The sequence below is a fragment of the Panicum virgatum genome, chromosome 2N (genome assembly GCF_016808335.1).
Source record: "Panicum virgatum strain AP13 chromosome 2N, P.virgatum_v5, whole genome shotgun sequence".
NCBI lineage: Eukaryota > Viridiplantae > Streptophyta > Magnoliopsida > Poales > Poaceae > Panicum > Panicum virgatum.
This window is the reverse complement of record NC_053146.1, coordinates 68,831,623-68,855,060: the sequence shown is the minus strand read 5'-3', so window position 1 is coordinate 68,855,060 and position 23,438 is coordinate 68,831,623. Positions and strand designations below refer to the sequence as shown.

At 47.5% G+C, this 23,438-nt stretch overlaps 2 protein-coding genes and 1 non-coding gene across 3 annotated transcripts; all 3 read right to left on the bottom strand.

Annotated features, from left to right (window-relative positions):
* Positions 1-1,031: 1,031 nt before the first annotated feature.
* On the bottom strand, positions 1,032-2,806 carry LOC120662172 (CBL-interacting protein kinase 29-like). Its single transcript, XM_039941292.1, has one exon. It carries the CDS (start codon positions 2,631-2,633, stop codon positions 1,332-1,334), a length of 1,302 nt encoding a protein of 433 aa, XP_039797226.1. The 5' UTR covers positions 2,634-2,806; the 3' UTR covers positions 1,032-1,331.
* Positions 2,807-9,518: 6,712 nt separating this feature from the next.
* On the bottom strand, positions 9,519-9,600 carry TRNAS-UGA. The gene has a single exon. It is a non-coding gene; the product is annotated as a tRNA-Ser (tRNA).
* A 570-nt stretch (positions 9,601-10,170) lies between these two features.
* On the bottom strand, positions 10,171-14,916 carry LOC120662968 (WEB family protein At2g38370-like). Its single transcript, XM_039942011.1, has 4 exons — positions 14,271-14,916; positions 13,023-13,060; positions 12,178-12,495; positions 10,171-11,932 (listed from the first exon to the last, which is right to left on the bottom strand). Exons 1-4 carry the CDS (start codon positions 14,914-14,916, stop codon positions 10,484-10,486), a joined length of 2,451 nt encoding a protein of 816 aa, XP_039797945.1. The 3' UTR covers positions 10,171-10,483.
* Positions 14,917-23,438: the final 8,522 nt, after the last annotated feature.

The window sequence follows — 23,438 nt, the reverse complement described above, 5'->3', positions numbered from 1 at the left end:
ATCCAACTGTCCCTGCCAAGGCGTCTATCAGAGATTCCTTGCTTATCGATCATCAGTGAAAGAAACAACAGGAAAACCATTGTGGATGACTGGCCATCTGGCGGACGAACATCCCACATGGTGCTCTGCTGTGCTGATGATCAGCGCTGAGCACCCATCATCACTCGTCAGATCTCACAGCTAGCCTATCTCTCCCCGCGATGGGAATCGGTGCTCTTATCGCCTCCACCTGCAACTGCCCATGCCATTGTTGTCTACTAGTACCGGAAAGCAGCAGCATATGCGATGGCATATTGGCATCAAAACAGCCAGCACCGATGAGCGATTTGGACTGACGTGTGGGCCCCACTGCACTCGGGCCCACTTGTCAGTGAGGGACCAGCAGACACGTACGAGCCATGTGCCGGCTCAACGAAGAAGAAGGGTGGCCGCGGGATGCTCTGCTGCTCCTGCTCGTGTAGGTCGCGCCAAAACCGTCCTTGTCCGGGGGGAATCTCACTCATTCTCAGCGCGGAGGAGGCGACGGTACGGAGAAGCAAGGTCCGTCCGCGTTCTTACGCGCTACGAGTGACGGTGGGCGCCAGCACCCCATAGATAATTAATCTGCGCTGGCCCTCGGCTCGGTTCATTCGCGGTTGACTCCGGGGGCTTCCGCCATCTTGCTATCCGGCGAGCCATGTGCCGGCGTGAAGCGTGCATCTTCCTATCCTATCACCGTGTTACCTACTCTTTTATATTTTTATTATGGGTTATACTTAGCCGGCAAAGGCAAACTGCGTTTTTTTCTAGTCGCCGATCAGATGGCCTCCCGTTGACGTTGCAATTCTGCTTCCTATTTTATTTCCCCACAGCAAGCAGTTCATGGTCCATTCTTGAAATAAACAAGTTCATGATCCATGTCACGCAAGTTGTGCAGCTCGCGGTTGGGGACAAGCATCCGGGGTTCGTTCCGTTCATTTCGTCCATCGTGCTGTGAATCCCGTCAGTTTGAAGCAACCCTCCGACCCTCTGGTGAGTCTGACAGAGACCGATTCGTCTCAACATCGCAAGGATTCTTGCTTGCCTCGTCGGAATAGGAATATTATACAGATGATGACGATCATGATGATGATGATTTTGGCCGACCCGGCACCAAACCTCGCTCGCTTAGTGCTCTGATGCTCGCCGAGCGTGACAGGCACCATACAACACACACACGGCCAAACAACCAAATGAATTTTTGAGGAACCATCACAACCAAAGGAAACGGATCCCATTCCCGGCAAGCGGCGGAGGCGCCTCCCAGGGCCAGGAGCAGGAAGCCAGGAACCCTCGGCGGCGGCCTGCTCAGCTCAGCACGACAGCACCGGGGGCTTCACGGCCGGCTCGAGCCGCTCGGTCCAGAACAGCGCGGCCTCCGCGCCGTCGCCCTTCACAACCTCCACCACTGACACCGCGTCGGCGAGCTTGAAGACGCTCACCTTCGCCACGATGCCGCCGCCGCTCTCCTCCTCCAGGTAGACCGGCCCGGTGCCCCGCTTCCCTTCCCTCCTCACGCGGTACCCTTCCTTCCGCCCGGCCGCCTCCACGCGGCTCAGCACGGCAGCGCCGGCCTCGCTGACGAACACCCGCTCCTTGCCATGCCCGGCGCCGAAGAGCGCCGACAGGTCGGACCCGGCGGAGAAGCTCAGGATGTCGAACGCGGTCATCTCCCTCGCCATGTCCTCCTCCTTGAACTCGGGCTTGAACCAGGGCTCCTCCTCGTGGCCGCGCATGAGGCGGGCCAGCTCCTCGTCGCCGGCGCCGTGGCAGAACCACGGGTGGCCCACGATGTCGTCCGCGTCGATGCGGGCGTCCGGGTTCGGGTCCAGCACGCGGCGCAGCAGGTCGCGCAGCGACGGCGAGAACCAGCTCGGGCACCGGAACCTGCCCGCGTAGATCTTGCGGTACATGTTCACGAGGCTGGCGTCGTTGAAGGGGAGGTACCCGGCGGCGAGCACGAACAGGACCACGCCGCAGGACCAGATGTCCACCTTGGCTGGGTCGTACCCTCTCCTCGACAGGATCTCCGGCGCCACGTACGCCGGGGTGCCGCAGAGCGTGTGGCGGAGGTTGCCGTCGTCGGCCACGGCGCCGAGGCCAAAGTCGGCGACTTTGAGCTCGCCGGCCTCGTCCAGGAGTAGGTTCTCCGGCTTGATGTCGCGGTGGAACACGCCGCGCGCGTGGCAGTAGCGCACGGCGGAGATGAGCTGCCGGAAGTAGTGCCTGGTGAGGTCCTCCGTCATGCGGCCGGAGGCGTCGACGAGCGAGAAGAGCTCGCCGCCGGCGGCGAGGTCGAGGACGAAATGGACCTTCTTGCGCGTGGCTAGGATCTCGTGGAGGCGCACCACGTGGCGGTGGCGCAGGCGGCGGAGGATGGCCGCCTCGCGCTCGATGGCCACGGGGCGGCGCCCCTCCTCGGCGCCGGCGCGGGGGTTGGGGAATGACTTGATCGCGACGGAGTGGCCGGTGAGGAGGTCCCGCGCGCGGTACACCTTGGCGGACGCGCCGCGGCCGAGGAGGTCGCCGAGCTCGTACCTGCCGAGGAGCACCGTGGCGGCGGGAGATTCCTCTCCCGGCGCGGCGGATGCGACGGCGCCGGTGGTGGGCGACATCGTGGCGGCGGCGTCTGCTCGGCCGGCGCCGTCGTAATGGGCGGGTGCGACGGGGGAATTTTTTTTCCCTGACCCTCAATCACTGGGCGAAGGCGATCGTGCCGGAGCTGCTGGAAACCCGGGGTGGCTTTGCGGCTGGGCTGTTCGAGTTGAGGATCCCACCGTGCGCGGCCACGCGCCGGTATTTATCGGTGTCGCGCCGCGGTGGACGTCGCCAGTGGAGGGGAGAGAGGAAACCAAACCGTGTCTGGTCAGTGGACCCGGCGGTGGCAGGCTGACAGTCTGTTGCGGACGGTTGGGTGGGTGCACGGGAGTGAAAGTTCGTGCCATCATCAAACGCCGGTAGCTCTCTCGTTGCATAATTTCCCGGACTTCGCACGCTGTTTTCTTTTCATGATGCTGGCCGTACAACTGATTACCAACAGTAGTACGAACGACCTGTTAATTAGTAGTTTAATACCCTTTCGTTCCAAGTTATTAGTTGTTTTAGTTTTTCTACAAATACGTAGATTTTATTATGCATCTAGATATATCATATATATTATGTCTAAATGCATAGAAAATTCTAGAAAAACCAAACAACTAATAATTTTGAACGGAAGAAGTAACTTGCCAGGTGCAAACCAAACTTTGATGGGTCACAATGGTCGAAATGATTTGGATCCAATATGGCTATTCTTTACTAGAGATGTGATACACGATGTTGTTCTTGTCAAACTCCTCTGTCTTGGTTACCGGTCATCATTTGCCGTTAATGCTGGTTAGGGGACATGTAGCCTAGTGGTTACAAGAATTTCAGTAGCACCTCGGGTTCGACTTCCCGTGGTAGTGAATATTCTAATATTCAACGTCGTTATGCTTTCAGTGGTATGCAACGTTCCCACAACGAGGCGTTTGTGGTGACTTCGTCAATCTAAAAAATTTATCAGCTCAATCTTCGAAGATGCTCATGAGGGTTGGGTTGGCATACGTGTGTTTATAGGGGTAAGTGTAACGACAAACTCAGAACGAGATACATGAGTCTGGAATATGTAGAAACAACACCTACTTGCAGCAAAAAAAGGACGAAAATATAAAACTTGGGAACCCAGATAAGACAAACAAAGAACAATAGCGTCACTTTTCTCACAAGCTAATAAATAAAGCAATTATACATTTGCCTGGCAAAGAAAATATGATAATATATCATACGCTCATAAAAGAAAAACTAAAGTAATTAAAAAAAACGATATGCTCGCATAAAGTTTCCCGTGTATATATTATTGATGGTACAAGTATCAAAGCTGGACCAGACCAACCTTTTCGAAGCATTATTGTTACTACGTGTATTTGGAAAAGAGTTGTTTAAATTAAAGGAACATATATAGTAATATGACATCTCTAGCTAAGATTAGGAGCAAGAAATAGTGGCGGTAGCTGTTCTCCAACTGCATGCTAATTGAGAATACTGTAGTAGTAGAACTGAAATAATAGAACCATCTAAATTAAGCTAGCTAGTAGAGGCTTTGTTTAGACGCACTCAAAATTTCAAAATTTTACAAGATTTCCCATCATATCGAATCTTTGAATGCATGCATGAAGTATTAAATGTAGTTAAACAGAATAACTAATTATACAGTTTGACTATAATTTGCGAGACGAATCTTTTGAGCTTAGTTAATCCACGACGGGACAATAATTACCAAATACAAACGAGAAGTGTTACAGTACTTCACACCCAAAACTTTTCGCATCTGAACAAGCCCAGAGTACAATAGAAATAATTAGTGACACTTGCTGCAAATCTGATTGTGCAAGACATGCAGTGGGCCTCCCTGTCAGTGTGTGTGACAATATCTCTCATCTCATCCAGCGGCCCAGTGGCCCCGATGCCCCAAACGCGTGGAGGCATTTCCCACGCCGAGCCTGTTGCTTGTGGCTCCAGGCTTGGAGAGATACACCCCAGTCCAAAGCGTCGCCGTCTGGATGGGATGGGATGGGATGGGGATGGGACACAACACAAGGAAAGCAAAGCTTTTCACATTTTCTGCAGCGCGTTGAGAATGTCGTCTCGGCGAATCAACGGACGGACAGACGGGAATTCTCTCTCCATGCCTTCTGTGCAGCGGGAAGGAAGAACGGGCTTGCAGCTTTTGTGATCGAGCACGTGTGACGCGTGCCGCAATTGCCACCAAAGCAACAGGGGCGGCGGCCGTGACAGAATTTTGGTGCGGTGTGTTTGTTTGGTCAAACAGGACGATGAGCCAGTGTAAGGGGTACCTGGCCGCCTTTGTTTGATCCGCTGTTCAGGGCTGTCAAGATGGTAACAGCCCTTTGGATCTTTTTCCCGGCCGGCAGATAATTAAACAAGGCCGCGCAGGCAGCTGCATGCATGCCAAAGTTGTTGCAGACTTGCAGGTTTGCAGCTGCACGGCCGGATCGGTCGACGTACGCGTGCTCCCACCGGGATCCGCCGGCGTGGACCGTCGCCCATCCGCTCGGCCTGCATGGTCGGCCCGCGCGGTTGAGTTGGGTTCCGGCGGCGACTTTAGTAGTATATATATGAATATAATCCTAACACGTCGACGCCATTTGCCCGCTGCAGCAGCACCGGGCCGTCTGGGCGGCAGTAAGATTCTCAGTGCACATGGTTGTGGCAGTACCGTTCAAATTAATTCGGCTTAAGTGTGCTAATCATCACCGAAACGGCAACCAGAGTTAACACGCATTTAAAATTTAATTCGGCAGTGCTGTCGGGTAAAATCCCGATTAAATTACTTAAAACAGGATCGACAAAGCAGTCCATAGAATACAACATTCCGCAAATTTTAGAGCACAGAGTATGAAACTGAATTATTATTACAAACCGAATTTGACTTTATAAAAGTACAACAGAGTTCAAGTGTGGAGAAAAATGAACGATACTCTAGCGACGAAATAAGACGTCATGATGAACCCCGTGCATGACGTCAACCACATCCTCAGATGTACCACCTGAAAAATAAAGCCACAAACAAGGCTGAGTATACTAATACTCAGCAATACTTACCCGACTAAGTGTATACTTAGCCCATTATCTAGACATGCAAGACTTTTGGCTTGAGGGGTTTGTTTTGCCGAAAAGCAGTAAAGAGTAGATCCTTAATTTTAGGTTTTAGCTTTCAGGTTCTAGTTCAATTAACCATTCTAGGTGAGCATCTATCCAATAGCATACATGGTGGAAAACAATTAGTTTTCCTCATTCAACCATATTCAACATCATCATATTCCACTTCTTACTCTATGTGGCAAAAGTGTTAAGCAGTCCCAAATCGTGAGAAGCGGACGATTCGAATCGAATTTGTTAACCTTGCAAGACAGACCTAAACACAAGTCACGTGGTTACTCCCAGAGTCACACGTGCAACTTTTTCCTTCAATTCCCGCTTCACGGAACAGGCCCACCGCCCTCGACTACAGAGCCCGGCTCTGCACCCGTCATCCCAGATGAGACCGAAGTCAAGACTGTGGGAAAGGTATGTTCCGGCCTCGGTTCAATCTAGTACTTAAGTTTACCGATTACCATATTCTCGGCATGTGTCTAGTACGTTCAAACACTTAATCACCACTACCACACACTGCGGCATTAGCATCTTTTCACTAAACAGACGGGGTCTCATCCAGAAAATATAGTACCCTGACCCCGCCCGTAGACCTTATATTGTTGCAGTAGGTAGTAGACATTCAACTCATATAATTCTCGCGAGTGACAGGAAATCACTCGACTTCTACCGAACCATTAGCATAGCCAATTAGCGACCTATACATACTAGTTTCAAGCATAGGTATCCAGTATCGTGCAGCTAAGGTTCCAAGCCATCTGATTGAGAGTCGCTGGTTTGGCAGCTAGCAAATAAATCTGCCCATGCCGATCACCGGCCGACCCCAATACACGGTGTAGTGGTAGCATCATGGGCGCGCGCGAAAAGCAAAAATTGGTTGCTCTCAACAAGTTAAAGAAGAAAATGGTAATAACACCATTTGTATATATATAACACAAAAAGTCATAATTAATTCTCAAATCCAGCGTTTAGATTAGAATAAGATTTTAAAAGCATTTAATTTTTACGGCCGGGTTCGCTGCTCCAGCTGGTAATTACGTACTACGGATCGGAGTAGCTAGTGGTAACATCATCCATCACTTTCACCGATCTTTCCTGGATCTTTCCGCTGACTTGAGAAATTAAAATAGAATTTCGCACACATGTAATGATGCATGCATCCCCGTCCACTCAATTTTATATATACTATATTTGATCGAACCAACCAGCTGGTGCCGTCACCTCGATCGGAAAACAACGGGCTTGGAAAAGGCTGGAATATTAATAATCACCCATTCACCCGTCGTGTCATTTTCAAGAAAAAAGCTGGAAATGAACAAAATCATGCTCGATCACACACGCGTATCCTATATTCGCATATGTCAAAGCGTACGTGTACACAGCGCGTGCGTCACCGTGTACGGTGATGAAGTCTGCCTTAGCTTTCGGACAACACCATCACGTACGTACGGTTGCTGAAAACCGGATCACTGTGTAATTAAGGCCCTTTAGTTTCCACCCTATAACCCGTAAACATAAAAAACCGTCACATTGAACGTTTCAATACATGCATGTAGTACTAAATGAAGTCTTTTTACAAAACTTTTTGCATAGATGGGCTGTAAACCGCGAGACGAATCTAATGAGCCTACTTAATCCATGATTTACAACAGTGATGCTACAGTAACCATCAATTAATTATTAATTAATTATGGATTAATTAACATCATTAGATTTGTCTCGCGATTTACAACTCATCTGTGTAAATTTTTTTATAAATAGACTTCATTTAATACTTCAAATTAGTAAGATTCCAATGATTTTTTTTTTTTGCGCTGGAACTAAACCGGGCTTAAGGATGGGACTATGGGAGGGGGCAGCAGAGGAGAGAAGGGAGAGGATGGGGCGCGAGGGAGAGAAGCGAGCTACAGTCAGATAAGAGAGGAGGGGAATATAAAATAGGGTGGTGATTGTATCACTATCGAATAATCTAATTATCCGTCGGATCGGGTTAAAAGAAATTATGGGATTGGATTTTTTTGTCCGAGCCTGACCCAGTATATGGTTGGTTTGTGTCGGGTAGAACTCAACTTTTTATATATAATTTTTGGATTGGGTTAGGTTGTGTTGGGTTTTTTGGGATTTCACATCAAACATTTTGGCCCGAGCCCTGTTGGGTCGGGATTTTCTTTGGACGGATCGAGTCGAGTGGCCTATGATCAGGTCTACCACTAGCGGTTTGAGGTTATTACCGCCAGTTCGAATTAAAACAATGGTGATGAGGTGTTTGCGTCGATATATTCTCTAGTAGCGTCTAAACATATCGCAATTAACGATAATATAGGCATGACTAGCTAGGATACTCGGGGAACGAAATACTATATATGCGTGGAACGTACTGCACCGCGTCGTGCACGCGCGTGGCAGCCGGCCCTTGGCACGCCGCAACGGCCACGTCTCCCTGCCACACAAAAGGCTAGCTAGTTATTTATGGCTGCTGGTGCGCAACAGAAAAGAGATATGCTAGGGGTAGTATACTATAGCTGACGGAGACATCTGACATGGGTACCGCAGGGTTTCAAAAACCGGTGACACTGTTCAAAACCGGAACAGTAGCACAAAAAAATTACTTTTGTATTTTTGGATTTAGAAACATAAAATATAAAAAACCGGACCCGGTTTACCGTCCCGGACCGGACCGGGAACGGGAAAAAAACCCGGAAACCGGCGGTTCCCGGCCGAGATTTGAAACCCTGGGGTACCGTCGTGTACGAATCCAATGGGTAGTTCGTTTTGATGTTCCCAAAAGTGTTATATCAACAAAACAGCACAACACTACAACGAGTCATTGTTGCGAAGTTGGTTTGCAGCAGCTTTGGTTTGCAGCAGCTTCGATTTCCTAATGCGAACAAGGCCAAACTTTCGGTGACCGCCCAACCACCAGCAACTCCTAAGGATGAAGGACAGTCCGCCCTATGTTTTTGTTGCCGAGCTACATCTCTTAACGCAGCAGCTCCAACTTCACATCACAGGATCAGTCCCCTCACACTAGCTAGGCGACCGCCGAGAGATGAAGGGTGAACACCGAAGACAACAAACATCGAGGCCATGACGACTTCCAGGTGTGACGCCTTCGAGAAGGGCACGACGTCGAAAGTGCCAACATCACACACCCAACAAAGGACATGGTTTTCACCCCAGGGGGAAGACGCTAGTGGTGGAGGAAATGGTTTCGCCCAAAGTACCTCCTCTTCCCCTTCCGCACAAACGCCAGGCCCCGATGACCCCTTTATCTGCTACCACCATGGTCGAAGTCCGCCGCCTCCACGGCTGCACCTTCAAATGGGTTTTATATATATATAGGCTCTCATCATATTTAATTTTAAAACTCATCAAAAATTGGTAACCATGTAGTACAGGTTTCTGTACTGCATCTGTTAGTCTTTGCATTCCGACGAGGAACTGGCCGGAACTCATGGTACGCACGCGATTACCATTGATGCCCAAGGATGAGATGCTTCTGGCTGCATGCGTGATTGCAGCGTGCTTCACGATTTCATTCAACATAATTTCAAAAAAAAAAAAACGATTTCATTCAACATGACAATCAGCGGCACAACATTACGAGGACTAAGAGAGGCCCAATATGAGGAAGGCAGGCTCACCTTCAGAATGAAAAAAAAGGAGCAGGCCCAGCCCAAAACCATATAAGATAGAAAATAAAAAGAGAGGCCCAAGATGAGGAAGGCAGGCTCACCTTCAGAATGGAAAAAAAAAGGAGCAGGCCCAGCCCAAAACCATATAAGAGAGAAAATAAAAAGGTTATGCGTCGACAGCAGGGTTCGAACCTGCGCGGGCGTAGCCCAACAGATTTCAAGTCTGTCTCCTTAACCACTCGGACATATCGACTTCTTCCTTAAGTCATGTTTCTAATCTACTTAACTGTATTATACTCGCGTATACAAATCTGCACCATTATTCAACTTCTTTTCAGACAGGAAACTTCCCGTTTTTCTTCCAAGAGCATGAGGGTGCACAGCAATCAACACAGCCAGAAGCCAAAATTAAGCGACCTAAAACTATCCTCTGACTGATACTAGTAATTGACTGATGCCAAAATTTGAACAGGTTTTTTTCCCCATCTCCACCAGAGGCCACCATTTGTGCATCACGCACAGGTTTCTTTTTCCTTTTTAATCCTGTGACAGATAACAAAGTGGGCTGATAGTAGTTGACTGAAGCCAAAATCTGAAGTAACTATGCCAAAAGCCTTGATTGTCCTCCTCCACCAGAGGCCATCGCCACCTCCCGTTCCGAGTGCGCAACCAACAGGTCCATTTATTGATTGTATTGGGTCATTCCTTCTCCACGAACCATACTGATATCTTATCCCAACCAAGATCTACCCATCTCAGAGCACCAAACAAAAGGGCTTGCAAAAAATAAAACCAGACCACCATCTAAGAAAGAAGAGATCGCTAAATCAGAGAACATTATGTTCAGGTGTATTGATATCAACTACTAGTGATATTGATACATTTCATGTTCACACAGTACTACATGATAACTACTAATCAGCAACATCAATAGTTAGCTGCTAGCCTGCTATGGAAGTACAGATTACATGGAGGCACCGATAAATCAATGATCTAGGCATCTGCAAATACAGGGTCAAAGTTAAAAACTAGCTAGGTAGACTACAGACAGTACTAGATTACGAGAACATAAACAAGGGTCCAAGTTAACAGACTGCAAAGGATGTCTTTTTCTGGACAAGTTGACATCAGTAGTTCTAATGAGATTCCTTTTTCTTCTTGCTCTTGGCTTGCCTTGCCAATAAAACTGAGAGTCCAGTAAATGCAAACTTCTTCCTTTTTCCTGAGAATTTCTTGTGAGCAGCCGCATCACTGCTATACACAACGGCACGCCTTCGGTTCAGAATCTGCCCAAGTGACACATTAGAAGTTTCACTCGTATTGTCCCAAACACTTTTGTCATACCCATCAGGCCCCATTAGCTTCATACTCAATATCTGACCAATCGACAATGTTGGCTCAGAGTACTCTTCCATGATATCCAAACTATGAGAAACTTTGCAACGCGGTGCTGCATGCTTGAACTTGGGATGGTCATGGAATGAACGTCTCTTATGTCCAGTTGCAGATCGACATCTATGAAGAGCCTCTTCTACTGCAATCTTGCCCCGGTTGGCAGCATCCACCCTCTTCTGGGCCTCCTGTAGCGCCTTCTTACATTCGCCAACTTGTAATTGAGTTTCTTCCAGCTTCCTAAGGGAGATAGATTCTGACTGGTTGGCTTCATCAACCTGCACCGTTGCAGCTTCAATTTTCTTTCCTGACAATTCCTCAGCCTCTTGAGCTTTGTCAGTAAGCTCAGAGTACTCTTCCAATGAAAGGTCCACTCTATCTGCGCCGTGGAGACCCTCAGCTGATGAAGCTTCATTGCTTAGTAGGATCTTGATCTCAGCAAGTGCAAGAGCTTCTGCTGCTCTCGACGCCTCTTCTATCTTTTTGGCTGCAAGACATCTCACCTCAGCAGTGCCAATGCTAGCTCTCATTTGCTCAATTTCAGCAGCCAAGTTAACAGCTTCAGATTTCGATGCATTTGCCGTGTTCCTGAGCTGCTCTAGCTCAGACGTCATCTTCTTGATCTCGATGAAGATGTCTGATGGATCTTGACGCCTCCTCTGCAGGTCCCTCAGAGTCTGCAACTTCTGTGTGGTCTGGTCCAGTTCATCCTCAAGTGACGAAATCAATGTGGTATTGGTGCGCACCTTCTCCCGGCTTCTCTCCACCAAGACTTTCTCTTTTGCGATGTCATTCTGTAACGACTCAATGGTGGCCCTTATAGCTGCTAAATCACTTGTGGTCCTGCTTAAGTTAGCTTTGGCCTGCTCAAGCGCCTTGAGCACTGAAGAACCAGGAGCCTGCTGCAGCTGTGCATCTTGGCTAGGCGTACGCACTTCAGGTTCAACATTTTCAGACTTCTTTTCAGCAGGTCCTTCTTCAGTGGGTGCCGCAACTTGGTCCGTCTCCTCAGAGATGGAAAATGTACAAGCTTTCTGGTTTTGCACCTTTAGCTTCAAATCTGCAATCACCTTCTTGGTGGACTCCAACTCTTTCAGCACATCAAGCGTCTCCCTTTCTTTGATGCTGAGCTCCTTCTCTAGCTGCAGGGTCTGCTCTTCCAGATTGGTCAATTCCTCGGTTCGCTCCTGTTTCTGCACCAGAATGAAGGAAGAAACAGATATCAATTGCAGATTTCCTAGCCGCATTCCCCATAAATCTAGGAACCGCAGGCAACTAATCGAGTGCAGAACTAACCAAGATCACAGTACCATACGCTAAGACAATACTACTACATTATACTCAAGCAGAGCTCGTTGTACCACAATATTCTACAGCTAGTCAAGACACAAACTTGGACCGCGCAAGGAAGAAGTGAGGAGAGAGAGAGAGCGGTCACCTTTGGGGGCGCGAACATGCGTCTGATGAGGTGGGAGCTCCAGGCGGCGCTGCCGCCGAAGTGGTCGACGGCCTCGCGCACGGACTTGAAGGGCGCAGAGGTGTCGACCTCCACCCTGCCCTCTAGGCCGCCGGCGGCGGTGGGCGGAGCTAGGTCTTGCGCCTCGAGCTCGCCGTCCATGGGGAGTGGGACTCGTGCGTGGAGTAAAGCTGATGATGTTTCTCGTCTTTTTGGGTTCTGTGGGGTTTTGCCGGGTGACGACGGAGAGGGAGAGAGAGCCAAAGGAATCGAAGCCAGTGGAAGCAAGCAAACATGAGCCTGATTTAGTTCGAGCTAGCATTTTAGCGTGCTATGAATAGTGATATTTTGAGTGTTAATTACGGTGTCAAATAAAGATAGTTTACAAAATCAACTCCAGTGATCTTGAAAAATCTAATAAGGCATTTGATCGTACGATTAGAAGATGGTTACTGTAGCATCGCTGAAGCCAATCATCGATTAATTACCGTCATTAGATCGTCACGAAAAGTTACACCCATCTCTAAAACGGTTTTACAAATAGACTTTATTTAATACTTTATGCATACGAGATTTTATTTTTTTGAATGGCAAACAAGACCACGGCGGAGTGAGTGAGGATTGGTTTGGTTTTATCTCCATGGGATTGGGATGGGACTGTTGAGTGTTGACCCTGTGGCACAGTAAATTCTACTAGCCGTTTGGTCGCCGTTAGACCGTTGCTGCCGGCTGCCGCCTCATGCGTCTTGTGCACTTTTTTTTTTTGGAATAAAGCGTCTTGTGCACTTTGCAGGCTTCTGTTGGGCTTGTGGCCTTTTGCTACCTACGGTAAGCAAGATGACGAGGTGTCTTGTGACATTTAATACTTAAACAAAAAAAAAACTCACGAGTAAATATGCATTATACCGGACTACATTCGTACACACATGCTTCCATTTCATTATTAGTCGTGGTGTATGCAAACGCCCTTGAGAAGGTGGTGTGCACCATGGTAAATCTAGAGCTAGGTTTACCTCTATTATCCCACAAAAACAAAGCTCCAAGCTAAGGGCGTGTTTCATATGGCTCTAGCTCTAGAAAATTCGAGTTCTTATAGAGTCCAAAAATTCTTAGAGTTAAAGTTGTAAATAAATTAAGGATCTCTTACCGAATCATTATACTTTTATTTTAGATTTAAAATAAAATATGAAACATTTTAATCTATTTTACAAACTTTAGTTTTAATACGGATCTTAGAGCTGGAGCCATAGCAAATAGACCCTACGAATCTTAACAACTAAACCTGGTGCATTCCCTCAAATCCCAATACGTCCACGTAAGCTTTATTTTTACCAGCCATTGATATGTAAGGCCTTGTTTGGTTTGAGGGACTTTTGAAGTCGCTAGGACTTATGAGACTTTTAAACCAAATAGGTGGGATTTTTAGGGATTTTTTTTAGGGTAGAGACTTTTTTGAAGAAACCCTCTTGAGGAGCTTTTTAGGGACTTTTTTCTACAATTCCACCTACTGCCCCCTACCCTATCCGCATGCATGTAGGGAGAAGGGGTAAAAATGTCTTTTGAACACACCATTTAATGAGGTTTAGTCCCTTTAATCATTGAAAACAAACAGAGTGTGACTTTTTTTTAGACCCAGGGTCTTTTGGAGGGGCTAGAGTCTTTTGTAAACCAAACAAACAGGGTCTAAATCAACTGTCGATGAAGCATGTAACATAAAAAATGGGGAAAACAAAGGGCCACCTAACAACGTAGGAGGGTATTGGCTCACTCTGGAGATTTCTGAAAAGACTCTTGGCCTTCTACACTACGTCACCATCAGGGAAGTGACCTTTGAACTTCACACAGGTTAAAATCAAAAGCTCCCCATTCACACGCCAAGGAGGGAAGAAAAAGCTACCGTAAGGAAAAGAACTTCAAACCGGCAATCCCCATCATCAGGTATGGAATGTTTAATGACGTCTTGAGCATTGTTTCTATGATTCTTTCCTTTGTTGCCCTTTTCTTTATTTTTTTCCTTTACATCCTATGAATACAATTTAAGCCACCGGTGAATTAGTAATAGCTACATCCCATACCTTTGAAATCGTTGGAGAAAACTGCCACCCGCGAGGCCCACGATGAGGCAGAGCGGGAGGAGGCCGCAAGCCGCGCCGCCTCCGCCGGCGCCAGCGAACCGCGGCCCATGACCCCATACGAGTACCTGGTGTCCAGCTCCTCCGATGGCTCCCTGCGGCGGCGGCGGCAACGGATGCCAAGCCCGCGGGACTCGCGTTTCTGGAGGCCGCGGAGCACCACTGGAAGGCCCTCGATCTCGCCCTCAAGACCATCGCCCCGCTGCAGGAGTCCCACGGCGTGTGGTCGCTCCCTGTCGCGCGCGCGGTCCACGTCGCGGGCGCCGCCGCCTCTCACGTCGGACACCGTACCTGGTGTCCAGCTCTTCTGGTGGCTCCCTACCCATCGCCGTGCCAAGCGCGGCGGCTGCGGCCGCGTCGGAGGGGAGCGAACATACGGCGTCGGGCCCCGGCGGCGGCACGCCGGCAGGGTCGAGAGCCATTGCGCGTCCCCCACTTGAAGGCCGAGCGCCAGCCCAGATCGGTGCGACACAACAGCAGCAGCGAAGGAAAGTGAGTGGATCGGCTTCCTCCTCCAGATCCTCCACGGCACCCCATCCGGAAAGCGAGTGGATCGGGTTCCTCCTCCAGATCCTCCACAGCACCCCATCCTGCGCCCAGCTCCTGTCCTTCGTCGACCGTAGTCTCCTGCCCCATGACCTCCGTAACCCCATTGAGTTGCAAGATAAGCTTCAACGGTCGAGCTGCGCAGAGCCTGCCTGCTGCTCCTGACTCGAGCCTACTGCTCACAACTTGGAAGCACACGCAAAGGCAACTAACATTGCCTCCACTAGCTGCAAAGTATTCGACAAAATGCCATTCAATTTCTATTTTCAAATAACATCAACAGAATTTTATTTTAACAAGCATGGTCTCTTTTGTTTCTTCTATGTGCATGCAGAAAACAATCAGCAATACATATGTCATATTTAATCTCACAAAAAACTAATACATAACTTAATGTTTGCAGGTTTACAGCTCAATCAAAGTTCTGTGCAAAAAGGTAAAAGGAACAATACCTTGCCTATTTTATACAAAAATTATTTCGCTCCAATTTAAATTACATAAATAAGTACTATATTTCAATCTATCATCCCTCTCATGTTATATTTAGTTATAGGCATCCAATCTGTCATATTTGTCATCCAGGACATCTCTCATGTTTCTTCTCCATGCAAAAGGAAAAACAATCAGCAATACACATGTTATATTTAGTTTATGTGTTACATAGTACTAATATCATTAAAAATTTAATTTAATGGTTACAGGTGTACAACTCAAACAAAGTTCTCTGCAAAGAGGTAAGAGGAACAAGATCTTGCCCATTTTATACATAATATACATGAATATTTCACTGCAATCTGAATTACATTCTCATGTAACCAGACAAGATCATTTACATATGTTCAACTAGGAAATTATTAATTAAACAAATAAGCACAATATTTCCATCTGTTTTTACTTTTTTTTTTAATATTTCTGAGCATGTAAACTATTCAAAATAGACCTCTAATATGTCATATTTGTGCAACACTTGTAACCTGTAGTATTTATTGTATATTTAATTTCTTTGGAATAATTACTAATATTTTGTTTTGTAATTCGAACAATATTATGTGTCATAGTAAAAATGCCACGTACTAAGAGGCCCTCAAAAGTAGATATTGCTCTACAAAAAACAGATGAAGAGAAAAAACAGGAACGAAAAAGAAAAACTATTATGTACTTGGAAAAGAAAACACCATACTATATCAATCCAATGAATAATAGCTATTTCTCTGCCGAATATATCGAGCACCTAAAAACACCATATCCATATAGATCATACTATGGCAAGGCAAATAATGAATGCCAACACTGTGGTGCAGTGTTCTGGTACGAAGAAAGAAAAAAATCTGTTCGCACAAAGGTTACATATAGTTCATGCTGCAAGGAAGGGAAGATTAAACTCCCACCTTTTAACAATCCACCAGAACCATTAATGAACCTACTTAATCATAATGATGGTAGCAAATCTAAACATTTCAGACAGAGAATAAGGCAATATAACAGCATATTTTCTTTTACATCTATGGGTGCAAATATTGACAAATCAATAAACCAGGGCAATGGACCATGTGTATTTCGAATTAATGGTCAAGTTCATCACCGTATCGGATCTTTATTGCCAAAACCAAACGAGAGACCCCAATTTGCTCAGCAAATGAGATTTAGATCCTGACACAGAAAATGAGATTGCAAATAGAATCCGTGCTGTAAACAAAGAAGATCCTGAAAGTGCTGATTTAGATCCGGAAATTGTTGGCAGCTTGACAAAAATGCTAGATGAATGTAATCCCATAGTAAAAGAATTTAGACATGCACGTGATATACTAAGAGAACATGAAGGAGTAGATGTAAGCATCCGCATTGTAGGAACTGATAGTTAAGAGCTTACCGAGCGTGAAATGCCAAATATCAATGAATTAGCTATACTAATAGTGGGTGAGCTATCATTAGAAAATTATAAACGCGATATTATTGTGCAAAGCAAAAAGCATGGGCTACAGCACATATCTATATTGCATCCGGCTTATATGCCACTACAATACCCTCTTCTATTTCCATATGGAGAACCTGGATATCACATGCAAATGTATTATCAGGACACCAACAAAAAAATCAGAAAGTAAAAGAAAGAAATTAACAATGCACGACTACTTTAAATACCAAGTACACTACCGAAAAGGTCAGCCAAATCCATATATTTGCTATGGCCGGCTGTCAAAACAGATCGTAGTGGATGCTCGAGCATGCGAGGATGAAGATAGATTGCAATATATTGCACAAAACCAAGACAAAATAAGAGTGGAATACCTACAAGGAATAGTAGACGCGGTTGAAAAGGGAGCTAAAGAGGGTAGTGAAATCGGCAAACAAACACTGCTGCCATCAAGCCATGTAGGATGTAAAAGATATATGATACAGAATTATCATGATGGTATTACCATATGCCGTGTGTATGGACCTCCTGATCTATTTATCACATTCACATGCAATCCACCACGGCATGAAATACTCGAAATGCTTTCAGATGGCGAACAACCTAATGATCGGCCCGATATAATAGTACGGGTATTTCATATGAAATTGCAAGAAATGTTGCATGATATAGGATCGAGTTCAATATTTGGACCTGTAAATGCAATTTTGTATTCCATAGAATTTCAGAAAAGGGGATTACCTCATGTACACATTTTAGTATGGCTGTCCAAAGATCGAGCTGAAACAACTTTAGAGCTAATTGATCGAATAATCTCAGCTGAGATTCCAGATCCAAATGAAGATCCCTTAGGATATGTACTTGTAGCCGAACATATGATACATGGACCATGTGGGAGTATCAACCCCAATTGCTCATGTATGAAAAAAGGAAAATGCTCGAAATATTTCCCAAAAGATTATGAATAGGAAACAAGATTCGATGAAAATGGATTCACTAAGTACAAGAGAAGAAACACAGATATACACGTACGAAGAAACAATTGCAACATTAAAAATGAATGGGTAGTTCCATATAATATAACTCTACTAAAAAAATATCAAGCACACATAAACGTCGAATATGTCAATCAAAGTAGACTCCTGAAATACCTATGTAAATATGTGAACAAGGTCTAGATCAAGCCAATATTTACTTTCAACTTTTACAGAATAGAAAAGAGAATAACATAGCTAGAGATGAAATAAGTGAATATCTCCGGTGTAGATATATATCTGAACAAGATGCCCTTTGGCGATTGCTAGGATAACACTTGCACATCTTGATCAGACTGTATGACTCGTTTCTGCTCGGATCTTGTTTTTGACTCAGCAATACAATCAAGTCAAACATGCCCTTCCATTCCTACCCTGAGCCCCACATAAGCCTGAATAAATGGTAGGAGAAGGATGGCAGCATCTTTGCCTTGTTGAGGATATAAAACAAAAAGAGTGATCCAGAGAGTAATTTGAGGAGCAAGGCTATATCTTTGTTTTAAAATAAAACATCCAGGTGCTAAGCAGGAAGAGTCAAGAGCCTGAATTCTGAGTCGTTCCTTTGTTCAATCACCCAAGACTGCATGGTAGCCAGACAAAAATTCACAAGGGTGAGAAGAAGATTGGAATAACTTGTATGCAGGTTGAATTCAAGGAGTAGCATCCACCTTGGTCCTTCAAACTTTACTCGAGGACGAGCAAAGGACTAAGTGTGGGGGTGTTGTTGACGGTCCTTAAGTGTCGTTTTCGACCGTCAACTCTTGCAGTTTTTTTATCGGAAATAATCACCAAACATAGATATAGGGCTTACAACTAACCATTTCCACGAGTTTTGGTGAATTGTCATCTGCAGGCACCCACATCTGTAAAAGAGGGAAAACACAAGTGAACACGATGAAAAATGCACAAAAGATCCACACTGAAACGTGTCACTTACAAGGAGGGCCCACATGTCAGAGCAAACAGGGGAACCAAGGAAAATGCACCACGAGATCTTGACATGGGCCCACAGATCAGACTCCCCGAGGAAGATAAGGACGAGAGGCGACCAGGTGGGGCCGTGTTGTCGGTCAAAACCCACCGGCGAGTAGCGACAGGCAACACGAAGAGCCGGGAGGCTGCCGGGGCGCTGGCTGGCACCGGTCCCTCGGTCAACGACCCAAATCCTGGCACACGCCGATGCTTCTGGAGATGCAGGGCGTTCCACCTGACCTATACCCGATCAAGAAGGTGCAAACGTGCTCTCGATGGTTTGCCTGCATGCACAAACACGTGTAAACATTAGTCCGAGCCGTGGTCGGCTCCCCGGGACGACTCTTGCATCGGCTTTAAAGAGCCGATCGAGTCCCGGTGTCAGATCAGATCTGCATATCTGGATGTTAATAAATAAAGCAAATAACTGCAAAAATTGCTTCAATTAGATCTAGTTAATCCAATCCACGACAGTAAAAGCTTCACTGCTAGATCGGAACATCCTACATGTAATTAGGCCTAACGAGCGTAATAGATAACCAAACTTTAACCAGAAAAGAGGTCTAAGAATAAGCGAAAACTGATTCCCGGATCAATCCCTATTAAGATCAAATCAAAGCATCTAATACGTCGCCGGATCATCCAACCCGTTTGCAAGGCCTAACCTAGCAGATATTAGGCCGATTTTTACGTATAAGAACAAACCATAACATATTAGATCTACTAGATAGAAAAGAAGCAGTGTGTTATCTCTACGCGACTAACTCTCTGCAACGAGAATTAATATAAGATTAAAATGTGATCACGCAGAGATAACATGATATTCGTAGATGATAAACAACAAGAGCATGATAGATCTACTAAAGGTCATGCTACGAATACCAGGATAACTAGCACTACTCGCCATCAAAAATACTTCAGTACGAGTAATACCAAGGTTAAAATAAGAACAATACTGCCCTGATCACAAGAAGTGATCAGGGCAGCATGACGCTTACTTGGATGAAACCCTAGGATTAGGGGTGGCGGTGCGCCGAGAATTGTTGTTGTGAGACGTGATGTCGTTCTCCTTTTACGAATGTCATAGGGTACATATTTATAGTCTTGTAGACTTGACAACCAAGTTAAACAAAACCTAGTCCAATACGAAAACTAATCTATCTCTAATGATTACAGATAAAGAGAGCCCATCGGCTCCCGACGCACACAGATAAGAAGAGCCCATCAGCTCTTGGCATGGACCACAATCGCCTCTTCCCTGGACAATCTGTGTAGGCCCATCGGCAGCTTCGGCCCATATCCTTCTCGACCAAATTCTGGTGGTAACACAGCCGATTCACAAGCCTTCTTTAATTTTTACACTAAGCCCAACTTGCCCTCGGCCCATTAATTAACCCTGTTAATTTATGGCGATAACAGGCCGGCCAACCCCCTGGGTCGGCCGAACCTGGCCGGCCTCTCGTCCAGGTGCACTTCGACGTGGCGTGCCCCCTACTCCTCCTAATCACCTTCCATATATGCTTTTGGCGGGAACCGACCCTGAAGACTATAAAAGGGGATCCCTCCACCTCTCACACACACACCATTTCATATGTGAAGGAGAAGAGTAGAGAGGCTCCACCTCTTTGTATCATTAGCCTAGGGAGTGTGTGAGGAAGGAGTTCGGAGAAGAGCCGGACTTGTCGGCGTCTCTTCGGCTTTGTACCTCTACGGATACAGTATATTTGGAGTACATATCCGGGTTCTTCTATTCGGTAAGTTCTAGTAAAGTTATTCTTTTATTCTCATTCGTTCGCGAGTTCATCGTCCGTTCTCGTAGCGGATACTCTAGAAGAGGGATCTGATAAAGATGGGATAACCCTGCGCAACTCTAGAGTAGTAGTCGAAGGTATAGGCGTGGTGTCTGGGCCTTAGATTACCTTTGTTTGTCTCGTACTCAGCTAGTATTGTAGGGTAGACAGCAGGTGGTGACAACTCTGTCCGTCCGCTACGGAGACAGTCTGCGTGGTTAGTGCACCCCCCCCGCCTGGGTACGACATAGAGCGATACTTGAGGTCCCTAGCAGACCAAGGTCAGACCGGTGCCTGAAGTGAGCGAGTGAAAACATTAGTGCATCTTCCCTTGAACCCATCCTTAGATCAGAACCACACTACCCTAAGGTCTCTCTATCTCTTATCTTCTTCGGGGTAATCTAGTTAGAAGACAGTTACACACCCGTTCCTCGTGGAAAATACGATACCCTCAATACTCCCGGGTGAAGTGCTACAACGGCATTTCCATGCGCTTGCGGATTTCTCTGTAAGAGTTAAGAAATACCAATATATGAGTTGATTCTCTTCAAACCAGACTTGACAATGAGGTTTATAATGTGGCAAGCACAGCGCTGGTGCAAGAGACCATGCACTGTTCGCTCTGTGCCAAGTGGTTCAGGGTCAGGACCAAGGTAACCAAGAAAATTAGGAATAAGTCTAGCCATGGCAGAAGCATTTGAGGAAGCATTATCAAGTGTGACAGAAAACACCTTATCCTTCAAACCAAACTCAGTAACAACAGATTGAACACGTTCAGCAATGTTGGCACTAGAATGTGAAACATCAATTAGCCTAAGACCAATGACCCTCTTCTCTAACTCCCAATCAGCAGAAACAAAATGGATGACAACACTAAGATGTGTGTGCTGGTGCCAGTAGAGACTGATGGAGTAGAGGACGGCATCACAGGAGGGGTCGCAGCACCAGAACCTGCACCTCCAGCAGCACCGGCATCATCACTGCCTTCCACATTGATCGGAGCATCAGAGCTACCGAACAATGCCTCGCTGCCAGATGCCAGCTCGTCCACATCGTCGTCGGGGAGCCCACACACCCTGAGGTCGTCGTTGATGGTGTACTCCTCCATATCGTCCATCACGAGTTCCCGATGACCTCGTCGGCTCCATTCCTCAACGACTAGCGGCTCCGCGCCGAGCCACAGAAGCAGCCGGCACAAGACCTATAGGAACAGAGGAGGTGGGGTTAGGGTTAGGGTTAGGGTTACCAAGAACTGAAGAAGAAGAACAGAAGAACGAGAAGAACACGAACAAGAAGAACGAGAAGAACAGATCTAAGAACTAGGGTTAGGGTTAGGGTTACCTGCGTAGCCGGAGCCCGGAGCCGAAGCAAGACGAGAGGCGAAGACGGGGACGGCCGACGGCGGCGAGATGCACGCCTATGGTGATTTGAAGGAGGAGAGGACAGGGGACAGGAAGGTGGTCGGAGTCGGCGACGACGAGAGGAGCCCCCGAGCCATGAGGGCTCGAGGCGGCGAGCACGCGAGTCGGCGAGTACTACTGGGATCTACATCTACTCACCGGAGATGAGGAGGAGGTGCACCGCGGAAGAGGGGAGGCGAGGTCGCGAGGAGGCGGCGGCCGGCAGGGCGGACTGGCGGAGTCGGGGTCGGGGAAGGGGAAGCGGCTAGATCCAGCGGAGTCGGGGCGGGGAAATGGGGATTAGGGTTAAGGTTACGGGGCGCGGGGGTGGGGGGTTATGTATGCGGGGGGTGGGGGGGATTTTGGGCTGGCGGCTTGCTGGGCCGCTCCCGGCCGTTGGGGGCAGCAGGCCTTGCACCGGGCCGGCATGATCCCCCCGTGCCGGGCTGTGCCGCCCGGCATGCTGGGCTAGCGGCCCATACCCGGCACGCCTTGCCAGGCCGTGCCAGCCCGGGCACACAGCAGGCCGGGGCAATAAACGGGCTTCCGGGCGGGCTGCCGGGCCTCGTGCTGCATGGACAACTATAGCGCCAACACACTCAAGTGCGTTAGAACACGCGATTGATTGTCAAAACGACCAGAACCAGCGAAATCCTGGCGGACCGGTCTGACCGGTTCCACAGACCAGTCTAACCGGTGTTGAGCAGAGAATCGCGTAAACCTAGGAACGTGAACTCAGGAGGGACCCGTCAGAGCTCGCACAGCTAGGGTTGCTCTGAGGTCGGCAAGCCACTCAGAACGCCTTCAAACGCCGTCGAGACGCAGGAAGAACAGCAATTAGGGTTTTGAAAAGGCTAGGGTTTGAGAGAACAAAAGTAGATGTAAATTGTATTGATTCGATTGGGAATTACCTCAATCGGCCTTAGCCTTTATATTTATAGGCCGGAGAAGTCGTACCCCTTTCCAAGTTGGTTTACACAAGAATTTATAAAATAAAACGGAGCCTACTCGGACTAGAACTGGACAGACCGGTCTGACCGGTCGGCCTCTCGGCTTGCCAAATTTGGCTGTCAACAATACGATTCATGGTTGATTTCGCACAGGGATGGAAGGGGAACTTGCCGAGGAGTGCATGGATAGCACGGGATGGGCACGGACGCGAGATCTGGCATTCTATGGCGGCGGCGATAAAGGCATGGGAACATGGAGATGCGAGAGGGACGGCGTGCCCGGGCGGGGTCGGCACGGCTGGGCGGCGCGTGCAGACTGTGAGCGTGAGGGGGAGGGCGGTCGCAAGAGGGAGGGAGGGGGAAGATGGCGGGCCGTAGGGAGGGGAGGGCGGCGGGGTGGGAGAGATGGTCAGATGGGAACCGTCGGAAGGCGGATCGGGGGAGAGATTGGATGGTCAGGCACCAAAAAATTGTCCGCCAGTTTTTTACAAAGGCTGACACCAT

Excerpts from the sequence above, each read along its gene's own strand:
- LOC120662172 (XM_039941292.1), bottom strand. The coding sequence starts at position 2,633 with ATGTCGCCCACCACCGGCGCCGTCGCATCCGCCGCGCCGGGAGAGGAA.
- LOC120662968 (XM_039942011.1), bottom strand. The coding sequence starts at position 14,916 with ATGGGGTGCTGTGGAGGATCTGGAGGAGGAACCCGATCCACTCGCTTT. Across the intron at positions 12,496-13,022 it reads ACCTCGTCATCTTGCTTACC|GCTCATGTTTGCTTGCTTCC; the intron begins GTAGGTAGCAAA and ends GAACTAAATCAG. Across the intron at positions 11,933-12,177 it reads GCATGTTCGCGCCCCCAAAG|AAACAGGAGCGAACCGAGGA; the intron begins GTGACCGCTCTC and ends ATTCTGGTGCAG.